Source organism: Notothenia rossii (genome assembly GCF_949606895.1).
Source record: "Notothenia rossii genome assembly, chromosome: 9".
Taxonomy (NCBI): domain Eukaryota; kingdom Metazoa; phylum Chordata; class Actinopteri; order Perciformes; family Nototheniidae; genus Notothenia; species Notothenia rossii.
The window spans coordinates 68,637,113-68,658,601 of NC_136907.1; the positions used below are offsets into that span (position 1 = coordinate 68,637,113).

General features: G+C 40.1%; 1 protein-coding gene across 7 annotated transcripts in view; it reads right to left on the reverse strand.

Moving 5' to 3' along the window:
- Positions 1-21,489, reverse strand: part of pde1cb (phosphodiesterase 1C, calmodulin-dependent b) — a 101,527-nt gene that overhangs the window by 21,888 nt on the left and 58,150 nt on the right. For all 7 annotated transcript variants that reach the window (XM_079651901.1, XM_079651902.1, XM_079651903.1 and 4 more), the window contains 6 exons: positions 6,721-6,834; positions 5,322-5,504; positions 3,884-3,950; positions 3,555-3,671; positions 2,891-3,031; positions 342-442 (listed from right to left, as the gene is read on the reverse strand). In XM_079651901.1, coding sequence (XP_079508027.1) covers positions 342-442; positions 2,891-3,031; positions 3,555-3,671; positions 3,884-3,950; positions 5,322-5,504; positions 6,721-6,834 — 723 coding nt within the window. The remainder of the gene's footprint in view (positions 1-341; positions 443-2,890; positions 3,032-3,554; positions 3,672-3,883; positions 3,951-5,321; positions 5,505-6,720; positions 6,835-21,489) is intronic.

Sequence of the window (21,489 nt, forward strand, 5' to 3'; positions counted from 1 at the left end):
TAAGGTTTTAGAAGTTCAACAATTTCAATGAAAGGAATCTGGATAAAAAGTGAAAATAAGGACTGGTTTCAGAAAGCAAAAGGCTACGAAGATAGTCTTTGTCAAAACAAATTAGTTCATTTCATTATATTTATACGAAATGAGTTTGGGGCAATGTTCTTTCAAACTGAAGTTATCAAGGGCACGAGTTGTGAGTTCATTTGGACTCCCGTCCCGCCCGAGTGTTATTACTGCACAGCACTGCAGGCGATCTCAGTGTGACTGTGAAGCCCTCTCGCTGCAAATGAAAACATTGATCGGGTGAGTCAGTGCCATGCATTTTTGATTTTACGATCCATTACCTCGTCTGAATGTGGAAGTTGTTTGTCGTCCCCGTATGCTCGTAGTCGTGCACCGCCGCCGCAAAGATCATGGCAAAGATCTCAAGCTCAGTCAACCAATGCTGCGGAGAGAAGAAGCAAAAAGAGAAAGGAGGAAGGGGATATTAGTATATCAAAGAGGAAGGAGGGCAACGAGATGGAAATGACAGGGTCGACGCTGACAGGAAAAAGGGAAGACAGAGTAATGAACAGGAGAGAAATAAATGAGAGAAGAGAAATGAGAAGCCAGTGAGTTGAGAAAAGGAGTGCAGGGAACAGTTTGTTGCGACAGCATGATGTAGAGGAGAAAAGGGAAACAAAGGATGCAGAGAGAAGTATTTGGCAAGAGGAATATATTACCGTCAGGGATGAAAGGAAACAAATGGGGAGGAGATGATAGAGGAAAGGTCAGAGAAGCAAAAAGGAAGCTTTGGATAAGGCGAGGTCTATTGACTACCACATTTTAAACTGTCACTTTAAAACTTTTCCTCCAGAGTCTCAGTCTGGTTTGTCATTGTTATCAAAGAGAAATGAAAACCTCATACTGTCACATGGCGATGATGCATGCTTTGGAATAAATGGGTTAAACTTTTTTACATATGATTTATCATTACAGCGAAAGAGAGGACTATGTGGAAGTAGCAGCAGCTCCTTAAAGCCCCCGTCACACTGTCCCCGAAATTGACTCCCGATGGACACACGAATATGGAATTTTGAATTTCGCACGAAGATGGCCCCGAACTTGGTCATCAGCCAAAGCAACAGCCGAAGCAAGTACGATGCCTACAGAAGGCAACACGATGGGCAAAATGGACACACGAAGTCAACACGAAAATGAACCTTCGCAAAGTCTTTCGGCAATGCTTTGTGGTTCCAAAGATGTTGCCACCGCTCAAGAAGTCGCTGCCGGAGCCTGAGAAACTCCACCGGTGGTCATACGATGGCTTAAGATGCCCTCACGAATATCCCGATGTTGTTACGATCAGAGCCGAATTTCAACATTTCCTTTATCGTGTGTCCATCGGGTGTCAATTTCGGGACAGCGTGACGCGGGCTTAAAGCAATAGCTAAAGGTTTGTGGGAATACACTTAGTGGTTTTCTGTCAGAGATTGAGATGTGTAGATTGATAGCACTCTTATCACTGTACTGTAAATAAGCAGCTACAGCAAGCAGACAGGTAGCTAAGCATGAAGACCGGAAACTCACGTGACTGACTCCTTAATAAATGTACAAACTTATGTTCAGGCACATGATAGTTGACTTAAAGCTTTGTTGTAGTGTTGTATTACAATGTGTCATATCAACATAATTGTTCCCAATAGGTTGACAAATTAAAGATCAGATGAGGTACTTTTACGACAGCAAGAACATTTTGAAATGTTATTGGATTCACTTCATTTTTCTTCGACAGATTTAATCCTTGTTAATTCCATTAGCCAAATGAAGACTGCATTTATGAGTAGTATTGATCTCCTAGTTTAAGTCTTGGTTTTCCTTGGCAACTGGCAAAAACAGAAACTGTGACAAACTGAGGTTAATCATATGAGCACCAACAACTGTATTCAAAGATGTCCATTTATAGCCGCACATTTGTAATCTGTTACACACACCTGTGAGTGGGTATTTCTCTTCTGAGATGTTCATCAGTGCACTCACGTACACAGAGTGGGGATTTAGCTCAGGAAACCCAGTCGATATTGGTGACTAATCAACAGTGGGGGATAAGGGAGTCATTAAGTACAGGGGGTGGGGGTCTGGAAGCAAGATGGCCGATCCATCCCTCAGTATATTTCCTCATGGGGCCGGCTTTATGAATGACCCGTTGATCGTTGATTTAATGGAGTCTGGAGGGCATGCGAAATGATAGATGCTGTTCCCCTGTTCCCCCAGGAGCCCGTGGTTCTCGCAGACGCAGTAATGTGGTTTACTTTGAAAGGCACCGCCCAGAGAAACACGCCATGTCGACAGCTGTCGTAGCCAACTTATTAAGGTGATTAAATAAAAACAATGGAAGCGGGGGCGGCCGGCTGCTTGCACGGTTGGGGACTTTGAACTGTGCTTTAGCGAGGCTAATGTTTGTTTGTTTTTGAAATAAATGTAGTAACAGAAAGGCCCTTAAGTTACTCCAGTGGAATATAGGTCACCGTATGGAAAAATAACAAAAGTAATATGAAATATGAAAAGTAGAAGTTAAGCAATGTCTTGGCAAGAAACATTTAAATCAAGTTGTGTCACATTTTGACAGATATTTTAGAAATGTGGGTTGATGTTTTTAAACCTGCCCCGAGCAGACTGAGATGTCTTGTATTTTGTTCCCTTCAAAAAATAGCCATATTTAGAAGATAGCCTGTCAGACAAAGTTGCCATTAAGCTGGCAGCTGACGGAGATGTTCTGAATATCATGTGGATAAAAGGATTCCTTCGACTTGGATTTGCCACAGGGAGACACACCAACGCCTATTTGTTCAATTGCTTTCAATTGGTTTCGGTAGGTTTTGAACATGTCTGTGTTCAGTCAAATCCTACTCACCACCATGCCAGTCTTGAGTAGCAAGTAGTGCACAGTCTGTGTGACATCAGCAGCGTGCATCAGGTTGTGGTAGGGGTTTTTATGTTTGCTGTATCCCACTTCTAGGGCCTCAATGAATGACACCACCGCAGAGATTGGGATCTGATGGCAGACAAAACAACAGCAAATGAATGCGAGCTAAAAAAAACAAAGCAGATACTTTTAAAAATAACCTTCTTAAATCTATTCAGTTATTCAAATAATGAGCCCATAACATTTCAATGCACGCATAGCACCCTCAGCATCTGAAATTGATGTCATCAATTCATGGATCGTGAATCATTTAGGTTACTGCAGAATATAATTACATATTCATGTCGGCTTCATTGCCTGTGTCATTTACTCTTAAGATGCTGTCACTTAAAGTTGAGTGTCCTCAGCTATGGCACGCGGTGGTAAATGAGCTTCACCACGATCAGACGAGATCAAATGTGTCCAACCCACTTTATAATAAGGCCATTGTTAAAATACAACAACACGATCTAACACTTGAGAGACAGAGAAGGGAAGGGGAAATGGGAAGGTCATTCTGTTTCTTCTTGTTTTAATGTCACAAAGGTGCAGCAGTAACCAGTAGTACAGTATACATTATGTATATAGGTATGTCATATCCTTCTGGCTTTACCTTGAAATGGTTAATAAGGTCGTATCTTGTGAGCAACTCGTAGAATATGAATTTAAGAGCATGATCTCCGCTGGCCTCATTTAGAGCGAACACGTCGAACGACCACTTGTCAACATGCTGTATGGGGGGAAAAAGAAAAAAATCAAATATTGTTTTGAACTTGTCCGATAACAATGTATTCGTGTTCTCAAAAACATTGATAATATTCAAGAGCTGCAAATCAAATCCTTGTAAATAACTCATGTAATATAGTCGTGGCACATAAGTGTACTAAGTTGTTATTTCATATCAGTGTGCTTCAGCTGGGATGTGTGCGCACATGATAATACCTTAAGCACAGATATGACTGAAGGGGGGTAGCTGAGTCCCACCATATTGGAGGTGCGTCTGTACATCCTGTGTGGAGGAGATAAAAACATCAAATAAAGCGCAGCGCTGAGTTTAAACACCAGAGGTTACCATACCACACTAAAGCCTATAAGGTTACCCACCATCTCTATCAAATCCTCAAATCCACACATCACAGTATGCAACTGCAGGTTAAGTGGGAAAACAATCACACCGGCAAGTCTGTTTTTAAAGCAAAAGGTTTCAGGCTTTGTTGAATATATGAGAATATATATGAAACCAAACCATAAAATAAAAAGATATTCTGTGGTCAATAGAAGCAGTTGAAAGGCAGCAAAGTTAGTTTACATTGCATAGCATCTTAAACATAGCGTGATACAGTACAACTAAGTGTGTAATTATTTCAAAAGTGCATCCTTACATTAGCTTCCCTGAATGCACCTTTGTATCTGCTGGCAATGTTGTCAAAATACAACATTTTTCAAATTTAAAAATGGTGGACACTCATGCTGCCGAACCCAATCCCTCCTCATTGTAAATATCTGAAAGCAGACTGCTCTCTGTAAAAACAGATTAAGAAAGATTATAGTTTACATGTTTGAGGCTTACTGACATGAACAAATGCATGTTGCATGTTAGTGTGCGATAAAGCATAGCCTCGGAGAGGGAGCTGTTTGCAACTCTCTGAATGATTGTGTTTACATGTAGCTGTGCTCGCCAAGGCTGGGATGATGTATGGTGGACTCAGGTGAGTGAGTCACCGTGCAGAGGATGCTCACATAATTCACACGGATACTGTAGAAATGTTAAAGAACCACACCAGGGCTGAGACCAAGCTGTAGACCTCTGAAGTTTTGAATTGTCTTCTGCACCTTCTCAAATGCCAAACGTTTTAGTTCAGTAGACATACAAGGTCAGAGAGATTTGAGACACATGCACTGCATAACCAATCAACAATAATCTAACCTAAGAGACCTCGAAAAGGTCTTTATGGCACATTTTTGGCATCTGTAAAATGAAAGATATGGCAATGAACGATTGTGAGGAGAAAGGTTCACATTGTTAGCCTTTCTTAAATTACACACAATTCAGACACTCAAACAAAATGGAGACTAAATATAAGGCTATTTCTGCCTGGAAGGTTAAAAAAATAATAATTCTAAACTCTTAAATACGGTGCTTTGCAAAATGTCTAGAAGGGCAGGTGAAGAAAATGCACTGAAACAATATCCATTCATTATTCAAGGCCAAACGAAAGATGTTGATGGAAAAGCTTTAAGTCTGTCGCGCCTCACCAGGGACTGTATATATAAAGGCTATACACAGACATTGGTCTGGTCCAACAGGGCAAAGATAAAGGTGACGATCCATATTCATTATTTATCAGTGGCTTTGTGTTTGTGCATCACACGGGTTTACCTCTCAACGAATATGCCAGCCTGCACGGCGTGGACGATGCTGCGGAAGCGAGGTTTCTCCTCATTGCGCCGCAGCATCAGGCCCATCTGCCGGGTGAAGGTGGAGGCCAGCCAATCCCGGACCTCGGAGGGCACGGACTCTGACTGGATGTCACTGAGCTCATCCTCTGTGTCCACCAAACGCCTGAAAGAGGGGAGGGGAGAGGGGTGTAAGGTGAATGACACAAACAAATGAAAAATAAAACAAAGCATGGTCGAATCAGACAGATGCAGAGAGACTAAAGGCTTACTCAAATATTTAGAATTGATCACAGCTCTGCTGTCACAGGGGATCAAACTCAAAATCCTAGTGCTGTCAATCAAATATTATCACTTCTTATATAACATCAAAACATCCCCGGCCTCTTGAGACCCCATGATGGGGAGTATTCAAATCCAATTGTGTGACATAATGCTCTACAGCTACGCTGTTGTGATGGCATGGACAGGGGATCAAGAGAAAAGCCTGTTGGTCCCCACCCTCTGAACTGAATACGTTCTTATGGCAGAGTGAAAGCATTGACACCGCACTGATAATCATGGTGCTACATGGATTCTGCAGCGCGTAGTTCATCATCCTCCATCCTGGAGTGGTCGTGACATCGCTGGCCCTAATCTGGTGGGATCTCGATGACGGGAGCCTTACATAATTCCATAAGCCTGGTCATATCTTGGATTCTGGACCTGCATTAAACTACTGGCATACACTGACCTTTTGTATTCCCTCAACCTAACCATACCTACACATATCTTTGACATAAGAAAGATCTTTCCAATCTCTAAATCTTTTATATTTGTGGGTTTTTAGGGATAAGAAGTTGTTGACTGTGCATTCAAATTGCCCACATGTGGGATATCAACATTATATTACATGCTTAAAGAAGTATTTAGGTAAGAAGAATAAGTGAAAACATACAAGTAAGTCCGTGTTATATGGTATCAATTATGTCGATGTAATAGTAAGTAAGTATCAAGTATTTAATTGTAACCGCATCATATGCTTTTGGTAGTTTAATCTACAGTATAACAATAACTACTTTATCAAAAAAAGTAACTGATAACAAAGCTCTTCAAATACATAGTGCAGTAAGAAATGTAATATTTCATTGTGACATTTTGTGGATCGTAAGTACTTCAGTAAATGTCACTTTTTTTGAGTTATGAAAGCATTTGCAATGTGACATTTCTGTCTATCATTGTGTAACCCAACTGATAGACAAACTGTTTTAAATTAAAGTAATTACAGCACAGGTGCCACACTAATGATAGTTCTCCGTCTTCCGAAGTCTGGCCTTTGTCATTACAGCGCTGTTGTTCTCAACAAATGAACCATGTCAACACTCGTGCGTTTGTTTCCTTACCTCGTCTCCTCCACATAAACGGATTCCAGCACCAACGCTGCATACTCGAGGTTCTTCTTGAGGTCTGTGAGGGAAGCCTCTCCTCTCTCCAGTTGCTTCACCAGACATCGTAATCTAAAACAGAGATTCCACAGTCATTTAACAAATTGGATTAGTCCCAAGCCGTCTTGACATGAGAAATTAATTGCAACTGATATTGGATTAATCTGGTCTGGCTTCCTTTTGCACTAGGCGACCTTTCTTTGGTTTTCTTCTGGGTATAAATTACTACGTGGGAGAGCAGTAGAAAACAAAGAAAAAACACTTCTTTTTTTTAAACGCAACAATGCAGACTTGTAAATCTGCAGACTTCTCCATCAACAGAAAAGTACAAACCTTGGCTGAGAGCCAACAGATAAAATGGGTATTTTTTTCTTTTAAGAATATATTCAATTAACTCTCTTTTTAAAGTTGAAAGAAATGAGTCACTATGGACCAAAAGGTTGGGTTAGGATGGGACATATTAACATGTTTTTGTATACTCCGTTCTTTCAAGTCGATTTAAGCTCTGATGGGAGTCTTAGTCTTCTTAATTCAAAACAACATTCCCTTTTTCAATATCTTTAACTGGCATCGGTATTTCTCAACAGTCTGACTTACACAGGTGTCATTAATAACATCAGTAATTGCTAGGTGTATCAGTTAGCTCTGGTATGAAGCATGCTGGCTCACACTTAATTGGAATGAAGCCACCGTTAACGTTATTAGTTCCACGTGTGCTTTTCTGGCTAGGAGAAGTTAAATGGCTTGGCTGATTTGCATGCGTTGGCTTTTTTAAATGAAATAGCTTTAATATTGCAAATTCAAGGCGCTACTTTACTATGTGGCTTTTAACTCCATTTCATCAGATTGCAGCGATGAACCGGGGACATTTGTTGACATAAAGGTATTAATGCTTTCAAGGTTGACAGTCACAGCATAAACCAATTGGGTATGTTGGATGTGTAGTTCGCTGATTTCACGTCAAGTTATTATAGAGGACATTTTCCGAAATGCAAACTGTATTTTGAGGTGTAGGAAAGACTGGAAAAGGAAAAGGAACTGAATAAATTCATATTTCAGCGATGCAACACGACTGAAACGATCAAACACAATCTTTTTTGTTATTTCTCAGTACTTATCCCCTTGAAGTTCCAGGTCAATATATTCAGTTTTGTTCCAAATATTCTCCAGCCCCAGCAAAAACCCCACTATAAATAGACACCAAAGAGCAAAGCAAGCTAACACCATTTTGTGCACACTGCTACCGCTTGCACTTTGCCACCTGCTGCTGCGCTGGAGGTCACACGCTCCCCTTCACAGTGAAGGCCCACAGAGGCTACGCTTGCTGTTGAATTATTAAGCAGAAAGGTAGAGAGAGTAAGGGGTTTCAGATGCTTTCATTGATTATATTCCCTGAGAGCGGTTGCAGTTGTTGCGACGGCCCAAAATGTTTTCTATGAAAAAGGTTGAAACAACAATGATCTAAATATCTAAATATTCATGGGAGTAGTTTGCCCAGTGTTTTATTTTGTACCGTCAAAGTTTGGGTTGGGGCCTAAATGCAATAGAGAAATGGTTTGAGTTCCAAACTGTATATCAAGCTACAGGGCTGCAATAAAAACCAGTGACATAATGTCTGCTCTGCAATAATATCATCTAGTATACGGAATATATTCGTGGTACCCCTAGTCCACCTCTGACAAAGAGCCACACAGTCATGATTTCCATATTCATTCAGATATGACTGCATTTCCCCCCCAATTCCAAGGCAATTCATTCTGTAGTTTTTCCAGGCCGTTCACTCTGAATAAAATATCAATCTGCAGCAGCACACCAAACACTGTCTGGGAACCATGAATGTCAAACTTGTATAGCCAACAGGATGATATTTGCTATGAAAAAGGCAAACCCATTTGATTGCACGAACAGGATGAATCTGTTCCTGTGGAGATTGTTTTGTAAACAAACCTAAGTTATGTTCACTTGCAAAGGAAAAAAGGACCAGAGAAAACGGATAGGCTTTGAGCCTCACCAAAATGAATGTGTGTATCGTTGAGGTCTAGTGCAGTTATTGTACACAATGTTGGTGTTGTGTACATTACCTTTTGAATCCAGCCTTGTTTATATTCACCTACTATTCATTTTCTTCCTGGCTTTTGCTAGCACATCAGCGCATATCAACCGTATTACTTCCATCTGTGGAATAGTGTGTCCCCACAAGACAAACAACACATGGACCAACTCAGAAAGAAAACCGCTTTGCAGAGCTAGAGATCTAAGAGCTATAAAAGAACATTTGACTATAACAACAGCTCTTTACATGCAAATCTCTCTCTTGAGCTATTGTCTGAAAGCTATTGTAGGAATCATAAGGAAGTGAATGGATGGCGGGTAAGCTGCAACTCTAAAATCACTGCACATATCAATTGGTTGGATCTAATGATGGTTATTAAGAACAGCTGTGTGCCAGTGAGCTTCCCTGCTAATACACAAGGATAGAACAACAATCCTATCTCCTTTAATAGAGATCATTGACTATAACCCATCAGAAAGGGTTAGATGTGCTCAGCTGGTCATTCCCTTTGATTTGATATCTTGCAATGCAGTGGTGCCGGCACGCTGTGCTCACGTTGAGTTACATTAGCACATGTACTGATAGAAATGCCTCTGGTGAATGCTTCTGCAAAATGGCTTTGTCAGAGGCTCATTGCTTTTGTTTGTCTAACAATACGCTAAACTAAATGGCTAATCAATTTTTGTTGTTCACTCAAAAGACAATTTAGCAGATGTGGAGCCTCCAGGACGTCTTTATTGTGAGGATTAATGCCTTTTCAAAATGCTGAGATAAAAGAAGAAACCATTTTAGAGTATAAAAGACTTGTATTCCAAACATCCCTCTGTTCAATGCACAAAGCCAGACAACATTGGATGAATAATAACCATTCAGAAATAAACTTTGTTGAATAATAACAACGTTTTGTGATGATGAGGCAAGTGCCAAAATGTATGAGAAATCAATGTCTCTGCCAAGCAAAACAAAAATGGGCTCGTTTCACCTGCAGTCATTCTCCAGGGAGCGACACGCCGGGTTAACAGCACGGGTCAGAGTAACTCCTGGGCACAGAGCCAACCTGGGGAATTCAGTTTGAGCCAAGGAGAAGCTAATAGGATGCAGGAGCAACAGCCATGTCATTTGATATGGCTTAACAATTCTCACTCTGGATTGATGTGATATGGAAAGTTAAGGGAAATTACTTTCAGTCCATTCATAGTTTTGCAAGCCAAACAAATGGAATCACACGGATAGATTTTTTTAATAGCTTCAAATTAAAAGATAAAGGAACTATACAAAACAGTAGGATTAGGATAAACGATAGATTGATATGACAGTATAAGATGCTTTTAGGGCTGCCGTTAATAAACATTTGTATTATTTGAAGTCCCGTCTGAAGACCCGCCTCCTTTCCCTCGCTTTCGAGTCAGTTTGAGCTGTTTTATCGATTTGTATGCTTTTATTGTTTGTCCATAGCCTTCATGTACCTTTTATCTATTCTTATGTGTGCCTTTGATCTGTTATTGTAATATTATATGTTATTATAATGTTATGTTTGCTGTGAAGCACTTCGGTAAACCCTCTGTTTTTAATATGTGCTGTATAAATAAAGTGGATTGGATTGTGAAATGTCTGAAACTGATGAATAACCTGATGACGTTGGTGTTGCTTTCAAATGTATCGTTTTCAAAAATCCAAAGATATGAATTCCTCAATTATATGAAGTAGGGAACACTACGACATCTTTAATGTGATAAATAACTCAAGCGACTTGTAAATTAACAAAGAATTGCACTTTTGTCAAAACTGCTATCGTGAGAATCTGACTCATACATAAACATGAGATGCAGGCAATGGTCTGATCGGTCTTCATGTGTGTGTTTTATACAGCTCAGACGTTACGTTAGTACGTTTGAAACATATTGAGCATTCAGAAGGAGAGCAGGCAGGTGGTTTGGACATTTTGAGTTCACTTTTTGAAATCCCTTCTAACCAACGTGACTTCAAGCGGATCACAGTTTCCATTCTCTAAAGATTAAGATACAAAAGCTGATGTTTTCTGGGGAAGATTAAAATAAACATATTTGATTTAAAATGCCAAAAAAAGATGTTGGGGTGGAGTACCGTTAAAAGGTTTAGCACTGAAGTTGTGGGTCTTTTACTGAAATCTACAATCGTCATGAAAGATAAAGAGTCTAAAGATAGAGACTGTCCTGTGTTTTGCACAGGTTGTCAAGCCCTCAATGTTTTGGGTTATACAAATAAACCTGTTGGAGCCACACGAGAATACAAGCAGCTCAAACGTTTGCTTCACTTCTTCTGAACAACGCTGTGTCATCTGCAAACACATGCCGTTTGACAGAGAGCTTTTATTTGAGTTGCTTAACATCTATCAGCTTTGATGAGTGCTTCTCAGATTTATCGTGGGATGTCTCCCGTTTGACAGCTCAATGTGTCTGACGGCTGCAGCCAGATGGGGTCAGCTGGTAAAGCTTGACCTTAAGGAGCTCTGTTATGAAAGGGTTGAAATACACCTGAACAAGTCCTGGCATGTGTTGAGCTGTGATTGTGTCAAGAAATTGAGGTGCAGTGCGGAGTTCATTATGTCTTTCCAGACCTTTGAGCTCGTAGCTGTAGCTTATATTGAGTCTCTGCTGGCTGGAACGGGGATTAGGACCGTTTTATCAGAGCTGTTTTAACTGTGGAGGAAAGAGTAACAAGGGGAATGGGCATTAACAAAAGCATGAGAACCAAAATGCATTGTGATTGGAATAGCAATATTTAGCTTTTAGTAGAATACACAGCAAAATGTTCTCCTATTTCAAGTCAGAATATATGACTGTTTTAACTCTTTTAGACTACACACTTTTTATTAATGTAATGTTTAAGTAACATTACTCATCGTGCACAATTCCCTAAACATCCACTATCATTTCAGTAATACAATCCCTCATCCACTGAAATGACTCTTCCAGCGGTTGCGAGGTTAAGCAGGTCGGTGACAGAGTGCGCCTCCAGCTGTCTACCTCCATATCTGAAGATGAGGCACATTTATTTGTTTTCCCTCAGAGAGGGTGAGCAGAGAGCAAAGAGGGAAGATTATAGTTGCTATTCAGCCTCTTCATCCTCCATTCTCATTGCCTTCAGTTATTTGACCTCAACTGACCTGTTCAGCAAAATGGAAATACAAAAAAAAGGAAAGTAATAGAGTCACAATAGAGCCACTCTGCAGGGCTCCACAACGCTCAACCTCTCGACAGCTGTTTTGACAACCAGAAGTGAACCTGAAAAAAGGAAAAATGAAACAGCAGAGGGTAACGTGGCAACAGCTTCCTCCTTCTTCCAACAATTGCTTTGTCACTCAAGCAGAAAACACTGCCAGCATACCTACAGGGAAAAATAACATTCAGAAAATGAAATGGATCATTCTGACCTAACTCGTAACAAAAGCAGGTCCATTTCTGCTTTTAGGAGCCACGGCAACAGTCACAACCTATTTTCCACACTGCAAAAAGCAGGGGAGAGGATAAATGGAGCTGGTTGAGTGGAGAGCGCTGCCAGGATGCAAAAATTGGTCACCGGCTGTGTTCAAATGACATTCTAGCCTAGATGGTGTGTAATCAATGGCCCGGGGTCAATGTAATCACCCGGGGAGATTAGCGTGCTTTCAGGGAACACACAGGTTTCCAGGCTGATAAGCAGAACAGGGCCTGTGAAAACATGATGACTCAGTTAAGCCGAGTTGCCACATATTCTGCAGCCTTGACCGTGATTTGTGACTGCAGCTGAGAAGAGGTTTGTGAATAAAATACTGGAGTCCTGGGACGTCGACGTTTTGGCAAGACAGATGGGATGAGACGGGAATCTGATGCAAGGTTTAATCTGCAGTTGGCCTCTGATCAACAGGACACAGCTCAGTGTTACACGTGTTTGCTTTTCGATTGTGGTGAAGACTCTATTGTACTCTATTTAGCTCATTGGATTCCCCCTACAACACACAAATCCCTAGATCAATGAATGGATTGCTGTTGGAAGAAGTACGTTGGTGTATTTGAACGATATAACCCCAAATTGTTTGTAGAATTTTGTATTCAATTATTCTGATGTCTGGTTTTGAGTGAAGTTAAACGATTCCACTGAAACCAGATGTTGCCAAATTAAGGAATGTTACCTTAACTTGAGTACTCTTCCAGTCTACCGCAATAAACATGATTTCAAAGAATCGTGCTCGAAAAGATTGAAGGAAGAATTTGAATTGGAGCTGAAATAAGTATTTCATTCGATTGAAAGAAAATCAATATGAAATGACTTTGTTAACTGTTTTAACTCTCAAGACCTCATTTTAATCTAATTTGATCGACGGTACCTCAGAAGACGGAATAAAGGAAAGAATAGGGGTTTTCAAAGATACTACTCTTTGAATTAGAATTTTTATTGTCTGTATTCATTTTCCATTTGGATGTTGAATGAATGCACCATGGGTAAGCGGCACTTATTTTAAATGAGTCCATACTTTAAATTGCATTACCACACTTCGTTAAATCAACTCAAACAAAAGTGAAAGCAGATATGTTCACTGCCTGGCAGGCGATTTGATTTTCATATTCTACTGAAATGAACAAAAATGATCAGCAGCTATATGAAGAATATATAATTGATGGGGTGCAAAACTGAAGTTTGAGAGAAGGAATTTCTTTAATGTATCAATGTGTTATACCTGAGTAAAACATGTTGTGTTGAATTCAGAAACATCTCTAGCACGCACAGACGGCCTCCTCTCACATTCAGTGTTGCTGTGGAACGTGAGCTAAATGCCTTAATAGTATGTAAATATAAATGTTAATGTGACGCCCCCACTGAGTGTTGGTGGTCATTCAGTTTTGGGTGGGAACAGCAACAGCAGGCGCTGGCTGAATGTTTCTGCTGCTTTTAATGGCTCTAATTAAAATTACAAATACTGTTACACTGCAAGCAAGCTGCACACTGAACAAAATGGGTAACTCCTTCAAAAAGTTTGGATATCTGTTCTAAACAAAGCCTTTCCCGTGGGAGGTTGCAAACGACAGATGTGACAAGGATGGCGGGGAACAGAAGAAACCTTAAAAAAGACCAGTGGTTGGCTGAATGCAGCCCACTCATGTCAGAGTCTGCCAATCAAATATGAGATGAAGTTAAAAAAAAAAAAAACGTCAACGCTATGAGAACAAAATGACAAAGAGAGAGAGTCAATTATTTAGATTAAATCCTTTGTTCATATTTAAAGTGAAATGAATTTAGTGGCGTAATGCAACAAAGAGAACAAATACATTTGGTGATAAGAGCCTGTGGTATTTTTACCTTGTCCATTCTTTGTATAGTTTAAAAGGAAACCCATGAGAGTCTATTTTGAGAGTCTTTCTTTATGTAATCACTAACAATGAACAGAAATAGCAACAATGTAATACAGGAGGCAATCAAAACTTTAACCCAGTTTGGATCAATACAGCATAGATGTTATAATCGCCCACTTTGTTGTTTTGAGCAAGGGTTGGTGTTAAAGCTAGTTGTTGAAAATCCGGTACCTGTAACTGCGTGTCTACCCGCGCTAAACCATTGCCAGTCAGGTGACCATCCTCCAACAGCTCGCTGTGCGTACAGTAGTAACTGCAGCCATATTCGTTATTCACATTCGTTATGATATGTTTACGATTATATGACACTTTTGGGGGAGCGGCTTTTAAGTGAAAGGTTTGTTGCCAACTTGGCGACTCTCTCTAGATGTAGTGACTTCTGGAGCTAGTGCTGCCAGCTAGTTGTATTGAAAGAGAGTTGGCATCATTGGGCTGGGTTATCTGTTGGCTTCTCCAATGTTACGCTTTAAATGATTTACTGTTGGAACATTCATCCACCCCAATATGTACCCAACTGGTCCTGACCCAATACCAAGTAGGTTTTACTAAAAACACTGAAAATGACCAATGCATACATATAAATTATGAATACATAACCCAACAGTAATGGCATAGAGATGAACACGTATTATCTTGTTTTTTTTAATACTCGTGGCTACTGGGAATAGTTAACAAGCCCTTCATATTTACTGTGCAGATACGAATGTACCAATGCATACTAATAATGTGCTGACATGTTTCTAAAACCCAAAATGGTGTTTTAGCTATATAAAACAAAGACAATGTGCAGCGTTACACAAATTACCACTTGACCTCAACCTTTAGTCGACAGCTCCATGTGAGATAATGGATCTTTTGACTTCCTTTAATAGAGCTGTGGGGCATTTGAACCTAAGTTCAAAGCTTCTCCAGGCAGGACTTTCGAGTAAAACACATCTTATCTAAAGTGGCTTGTGAAGGGCAAAGAAGGTTGGTTCGGATGCTTTTAATCCTCTCTCTTCTCAAACGAGCTTCAGTTGTCTGCTCTGACCACAGGGTGGATGATAAGCAGACTGTGTAGATTTGCTCACATCATAATATAATATTTCTTTAGCTTTTTTTTATATTCACTCACTATACTTTACTTCTTGCCGCCATCTGGAGCTTAGCATATTAAAACCTGATTTGGGGCAGCTTTATGAAGTGGATTCTTCCTTAAGAGTGAGCTTGTGAATTTGACATACATGAATACGTGAATGTGCAGCATTTAGCGTGAGGAAGTGAAAAGTAAATGTTCTCCACATTCACTGCATCAGCAATGTGACCCATTTTAATAAGAGTAGCATTACAGAGCACTGGGAAAAGGGCAACAATTATCTGTGTATGTGTCCATGGTCACACCAATGTGGACATAAAGATATAAAGCTGTAAAAAAAAAAAAACAGCTTTAGCAGATTCCAGCCTGCACACAGTGACTCAATGAGAGGCGATGGACCATTTGGCAACAGCAGAGGGTGGGTGTTTGATTTACCAGCAGCCAAGTCATCATTTAAAAAGGTTGAGCATTCATCTGCCATATGGGCTTTTATCACCCTGCTCCATTCTGAAAAGAGGACCCTAAATTCCTATTGCAAACCAAGAGTCCTGATTCTAGTGCAATCTCAATACCCATATAAGGTGAACTTCCCAGCAGATAATAAAATGGAGACTGTTCATATCCCAAAAAAATGGCACAAATTGTTCTTTGTTCAAACAATGGGTATTTTTGCAGCATCTGTTGTGATTTCTTTGTATTCTCCAGAGTAATTGTTGAGTTCTTGGAACACAACAACATTGCTAAAATGAAATCTGATGGAGAGAAAAAGACCAGGTAATTTGTTGCTCGGATCCCTTGTGATTAAGCCAAATTCAGCCAAATTATCTAAAAAATATTTTGGAAGTCAAATCATAACTGAGTGCACCCATAATGTTGGTAGGCCTGCCTGCAGAGGAAAACTGAATGGGTAAAACCACAGGCATCAGGCCGAGAGCTTAGTGTTTTGCAGGTTGCCACATTCAATTGGTTGTGCTGATTGTGCTTGTTGCTATGGTCTTGCTTGGTGCCCACATTATTATTGTTCGTAGCAGCTAGAAGCGGTTTGACGTAGTTTTCCAACATCTCACGTTAACATGTCTGTCATATGGATTGTCCATGTTGTCATTTTGTTTTTCTCTACAAATGAAATCTAATGCGTGTTTATCTTCTTCTTCCCCTTGTTAATGGGATTTTTTGGTAGTTTTTCCATCTTCACTGCAAAGGTCTAAAAAGAGAAGGTGTCGGATGCTGTACAGATTGTGAAGACCCCTGAGGAAAATGTTGTGTTGTTGCCAACATAAATAACATTTGATTGAAATGATTGATGGCAGGTCAAAGTTGGCCCAGGAAGTCTTTAACTGTATTTTAGTTTACAACCTGTCTTATCAAATCACTGCTTGTGTAGCTTTCCAATAATGTATTTGTGTTGCAAGAACAATGAACATAAATACAACTAAAGACAGCAATGTGCATATTTTGGCCTGCGCCTGGAGGAGTATGAGTTGACCGTAATAAAAGCATTTAATCAAATCCATTCAGTCGGCAGGTTAGAACATTTAAGGAATATTCATCAGACGATGCCTTTATTGGTGAAATGAAATGTTCCATCACCATCATAAAACCATGACTTTATTGTTGAAAAGCATCTAGTATTCTCCATGCAGACTGACCACACAGAGGGAGAACATTTGCTTTTGAGAAGAGATTACAGAGGCTAATAACTAATAAGAATGTGGTTGGTTTAAGTGTGTGTATGTGGTTGCACCGTTGTATGTGTGTTAATGAGCAAGTGTAGAGTATATTTGTTTTGTGTCTGCAACAGTCAGATGCCCTTTCTAAACCCAAACTACATTTCCTTTAATCCCAGTAAGCAATTTGTGAGTTCTTGGAAGTCTTTTGTTCTGCAAGGAAATACAAGCTTAACGGAGTTCATCTGCATTCAATCAGCCAACACCGACAGGCAAAGATGGGACACATAAGCTTTGTGTGACTGTATGTCGGTGAGTGCGTAGTGTATGTGTAATCTATACGTGGGAGTCATTATGACCTCTTTGGTCAGGGTTACGCAGCCACAGAAGGCCACACCCTCTTGGGCCCATGGCAGCTTGGCCTATAGGCATACAGTATTAAGAGACAAACTGCTGGCATCACTGAAGGAAAGCTCTACACCTGCTTGTAAAGGGGGGATACTTCAAAGATCAAACTCTACTGTATGATGCAAACACATGTTTAAAGGTCCCCTATTATACTGTGTTTCATCAATATATTACAGGTCTCAGATATATACAAACATGTCTCTGAAGTGTTTGGCTCGAATTACGAAACAGTTCGTGCATTGCAGCATCCCATAATCCCCTCTGTTTCAGCCCTGTTTCAAAAGTGCTGATTCTCTGTCTGTTACTTTAGATGAAAATAAGGAGCCCCTCCCCACGCCCCTCTGAGAGAGATTTGGTTAAAAAGAACACAATGGTGCTCTAGGAGGAGATTCAGGTGATAAGGTGGGGGGGGGGGGGGGGGGGGGGGGGTGTTACCTTGGTTGGTGATTGGCTAATGGTTACCAAGCTAAAACATCGTTATGACATCATAAAGTGGCCAAAATCTGATCAGCTCATTTTCAGACAGGTTTTTATATAAATGGATCAGGACAAAAAGTTAGCAAATCCTTTTTCCTGAAACTTTCAGAATCTCTTTACACAGAGGGGACACATGCTTATGTAGAAAATACATGAAGAAGTGGATTTTGCATGATAGGTGACCTTTAAGGTGAATTATTCAATGCAATTGGGTAATCTCAGTGGTCAGAAAACATCAAATAACTACAATTATTTTGGGTATCAATGGCATCATTTTGTATACAGGACTGTCTCAGAAAATTAGAATATTGTGATAAAGTTCTTTATTTTCTGTAATATCATTAAAAAAACAAAAATGTCATACATTCTGGATTCATTACAAATCAACTGAAATATTGCAAGCCTTTTATTATTTTAATATTGCTGATTATGGCATACAGCTTAAGAAAACTCAAAAATCCTATCTCAAAAAATTAGAATAGTTCCTCAGACCAAGTAAAAAAAAAAGATTTATAACAGCAAAACACAATCAAACATTTGAAAATGTCCATTAATGCACTCAGTACTTGGTTGGGAATCCTTTTGCACGGATTACTGCATCAATGCGGCGTGGCATGGAGGCAATCAGCCTGTGGCATTGCTGAGGTGTTATGGATGCCCAGGATGCTTCAATAGCGGCCTTTAGCTCATTAGCATTGTTGGGTCTGGTGTCTTTCAGCTTCTTCTTCACAATACCCCACATATTCTCTATGGGGTTCAGGTCAGGGGAATTTGCAGGCCAATCGAGGACAGTAATGCCATGGTCAGTACACCAGTTACTGGTGGTTTTGGCACTGTGGGCAGGTGCCAGATCATGCTGGAAAATGAATTCCTCATCTCCATAGAGCTTTTCAGCAGACGGAAGCATGTAGTGCTCTAAAATCTCTTGGTACACAGCTGCATTTACTCTGGGCTTGATGAAACACAGTGGACCAACACCCGCAGCTGACATGGCTCCCCAAACCATCGCTGACTGTGGGAACTTCACACTGGATTTCAAGCAACTTGGATTTTGCTCCTCTCCAGCCTTTCTCCAGACTCTGGCGCCTTGACTTCCAAATGAAATACAAAACTTGCTTTCGTCTGAAAAGAGGACTTTGGACCACTGTGCAACTGTCCAGTGCTTCTTTTCCTTAGCCCAAGTCAGACGCCTCTTCCGTTGTCTTGAGTTCAGAAGTGGCTTGACCATGGGAATACGGCTATTGTAGCCCATTTCCCGGACACGTCTGTGAACAGTGACTTTTGATACCTGGACTCCAGCTTCAGTCCACTGTCTTTGAAGCTCCCCCAAATTCTGGAAGCGACTCTTCTTTACAATGCTGTTAAGGCTGCGGTCATCTCTCTTGGTTGTGCAGCGTTTCCTGCCACATTTCCCCCTTCCAACAGACTTTTTGTGGATGTGCTTTGAAACTGCACTCTGTGAACAGCTTGCTCTTTGAGAAATTTCTTTTTGTGTCTTACCCTCCTGATGGAGGGTGTCAATGACGGTCCTCTGGACAGCAGTCAGATCAGCAGTCTTCCCCATACTTTTGATTTAGTTTACTGAACCAAGCTGAGTGTTTTTCAAGGCTCAGGAAACCCTTGCAGGTGTTTCGAGTTAATTAGACGATTCAAGTGATTCGTTGAACACCCTACTAGTATACTTTTTCATGATATTCTAATATTTAGAGATAGGATATTTGAGTTTTCTTAAGCTGTATGCCATAATCAGCAATATTAAAATAATAAAAGGCTTGCAATATTTCAGTTGATTTGTAATGAATCCAGAATGTATGACATTTTTGTTTTTTTAATTGCATTACAGAAAATAAAGAACTTTATCACAATATTCTAATTTTCTGAGACAGTCCTGTAGAGATGAAGGACTAGTCATTGCACCCACATTGTAGGGTAAGTGGTTTGGTTAGGGCATCTCTGACACTTCTGTTAAAGTTAGAAAGATATTTACTTCAATTACAATTCAACTCTGTCAAAGGATAAGTGGTTGACATTTGACTCCACACCACCACACAGCTGGTTGAATATCAGTTCTAGACTGTCTCAATAAAGTGTGACTAAACATGAAATTATAATAACCTTTTACAAATCAAGTATGAATGTCTTTCCCAAGGTGAAATCTTCACAAAGGTTATCAATGTGAATAACACAATTCACCATGTCTCTTACTTCCTTTTGTCGACCTAGCCATCCTATCTCTCTACTAAAGAGTGAAAATCATCTAAAAAAATTAAAATAACATAATGAAACCTCAAAAAGCAGACATGGCCAATTAATGCGGTGACTGACGCCATTAATTATCAGAAGAGTATAAATGGGTCGCGAGGGAGTAGAGGTCAAGGAGAAGAAGATGAATTTGCAGCGAAGAATGCGAGCGCGCTGGAACATAGACACCACTGCAGGATCGCATAATTAAGGATTTAATGGACTCACTAATGACTGTAATAGTCCGCCTTTCGTTTTAGGGGGTTTGAGAAACGCATTATGGAAAAGGCAAAGTGGTGTTTCAAATTGACTGAAACAAACCTATTATTTCAGACGGTCTGTGCTGCCAACGAATGACATGCTTACAGGTACAGCATTTCATTAAGGAGGCTACTTATTCAATAGAAAGGTGCACTATAGTTCATCCAGAAACAGTCTTTAAACTCATATTACTGTATGTGCATTTCTGGTATAAATCTTATCTGGCTGACAAAATACCTTTCGTGAAACTTGCTCCTATCTACCTCATTCTTGAAAAAGATGAATTAAACCCTGATGCGAGGTATATCAAATTGTTAATATCAGATGGTCAAATCAAGAAACAACTCTGCTCTTTTGTAATGTTAAACATGACATTTAACAAACCTTATCTGTATGAAGTTGTTTCACTACACCTTAGAACTTTTCTTTGCAGGAAGTATCGAGAGTACATTATCTAAAGTCACCACTGTGAAGCAACATGTAGTCCATATTTGCATAAATTGCTGGAAATGCTACTGCAGCACCAAGATAATACGCCTGTTATTCTCTCCATTTGACTTGATTAGCAAAGCCAGCTGAGTGAAGCAGCTCTATTAAACATCCAGCTCGCTACCTCACTGTAACTCAACTCTGTTCAAACCAACAGACAGTTAGATATCTGAAATAACAGAAACCTTGTTGGGAAATCAGTTCAGTGGCCTGACCCAAAACAACCCAACTGCACTAATTGACCTCACCGAGCTACAGCTGCTGTCAATCCAACAAATGGGAAATGATAAACACATAGAGTTATGGAACATAAGCCTCTCTTTAGGGTATTTCTGATACATATTTAGTAAGAAGGCCTTGTCCGTGGACCATATGTGTCAGTCCGGATGCACTCAAGTGTTTCAAGAGTTATAAAACTCAAGAATTAAACACAATGAAACTAAATAAACACTGTGTCGCTAATCTCACATACAAATCCGCTCCTTTATCTCTCCACACTGACCATACTGTAACTGTTCTGAACAATATGCTCTCCCCATGGCATGTCAAAAATATAATCCCTAACACACTGTGGTGCACGAATTACATAAACAGAGAGATTAAAATATGCATCCCATGGCCGGTCCAAGGCAATAGGCAGAGAGAGATGGTATGTCAACTAGAGATGTCCCGATCCGATCACGTTTT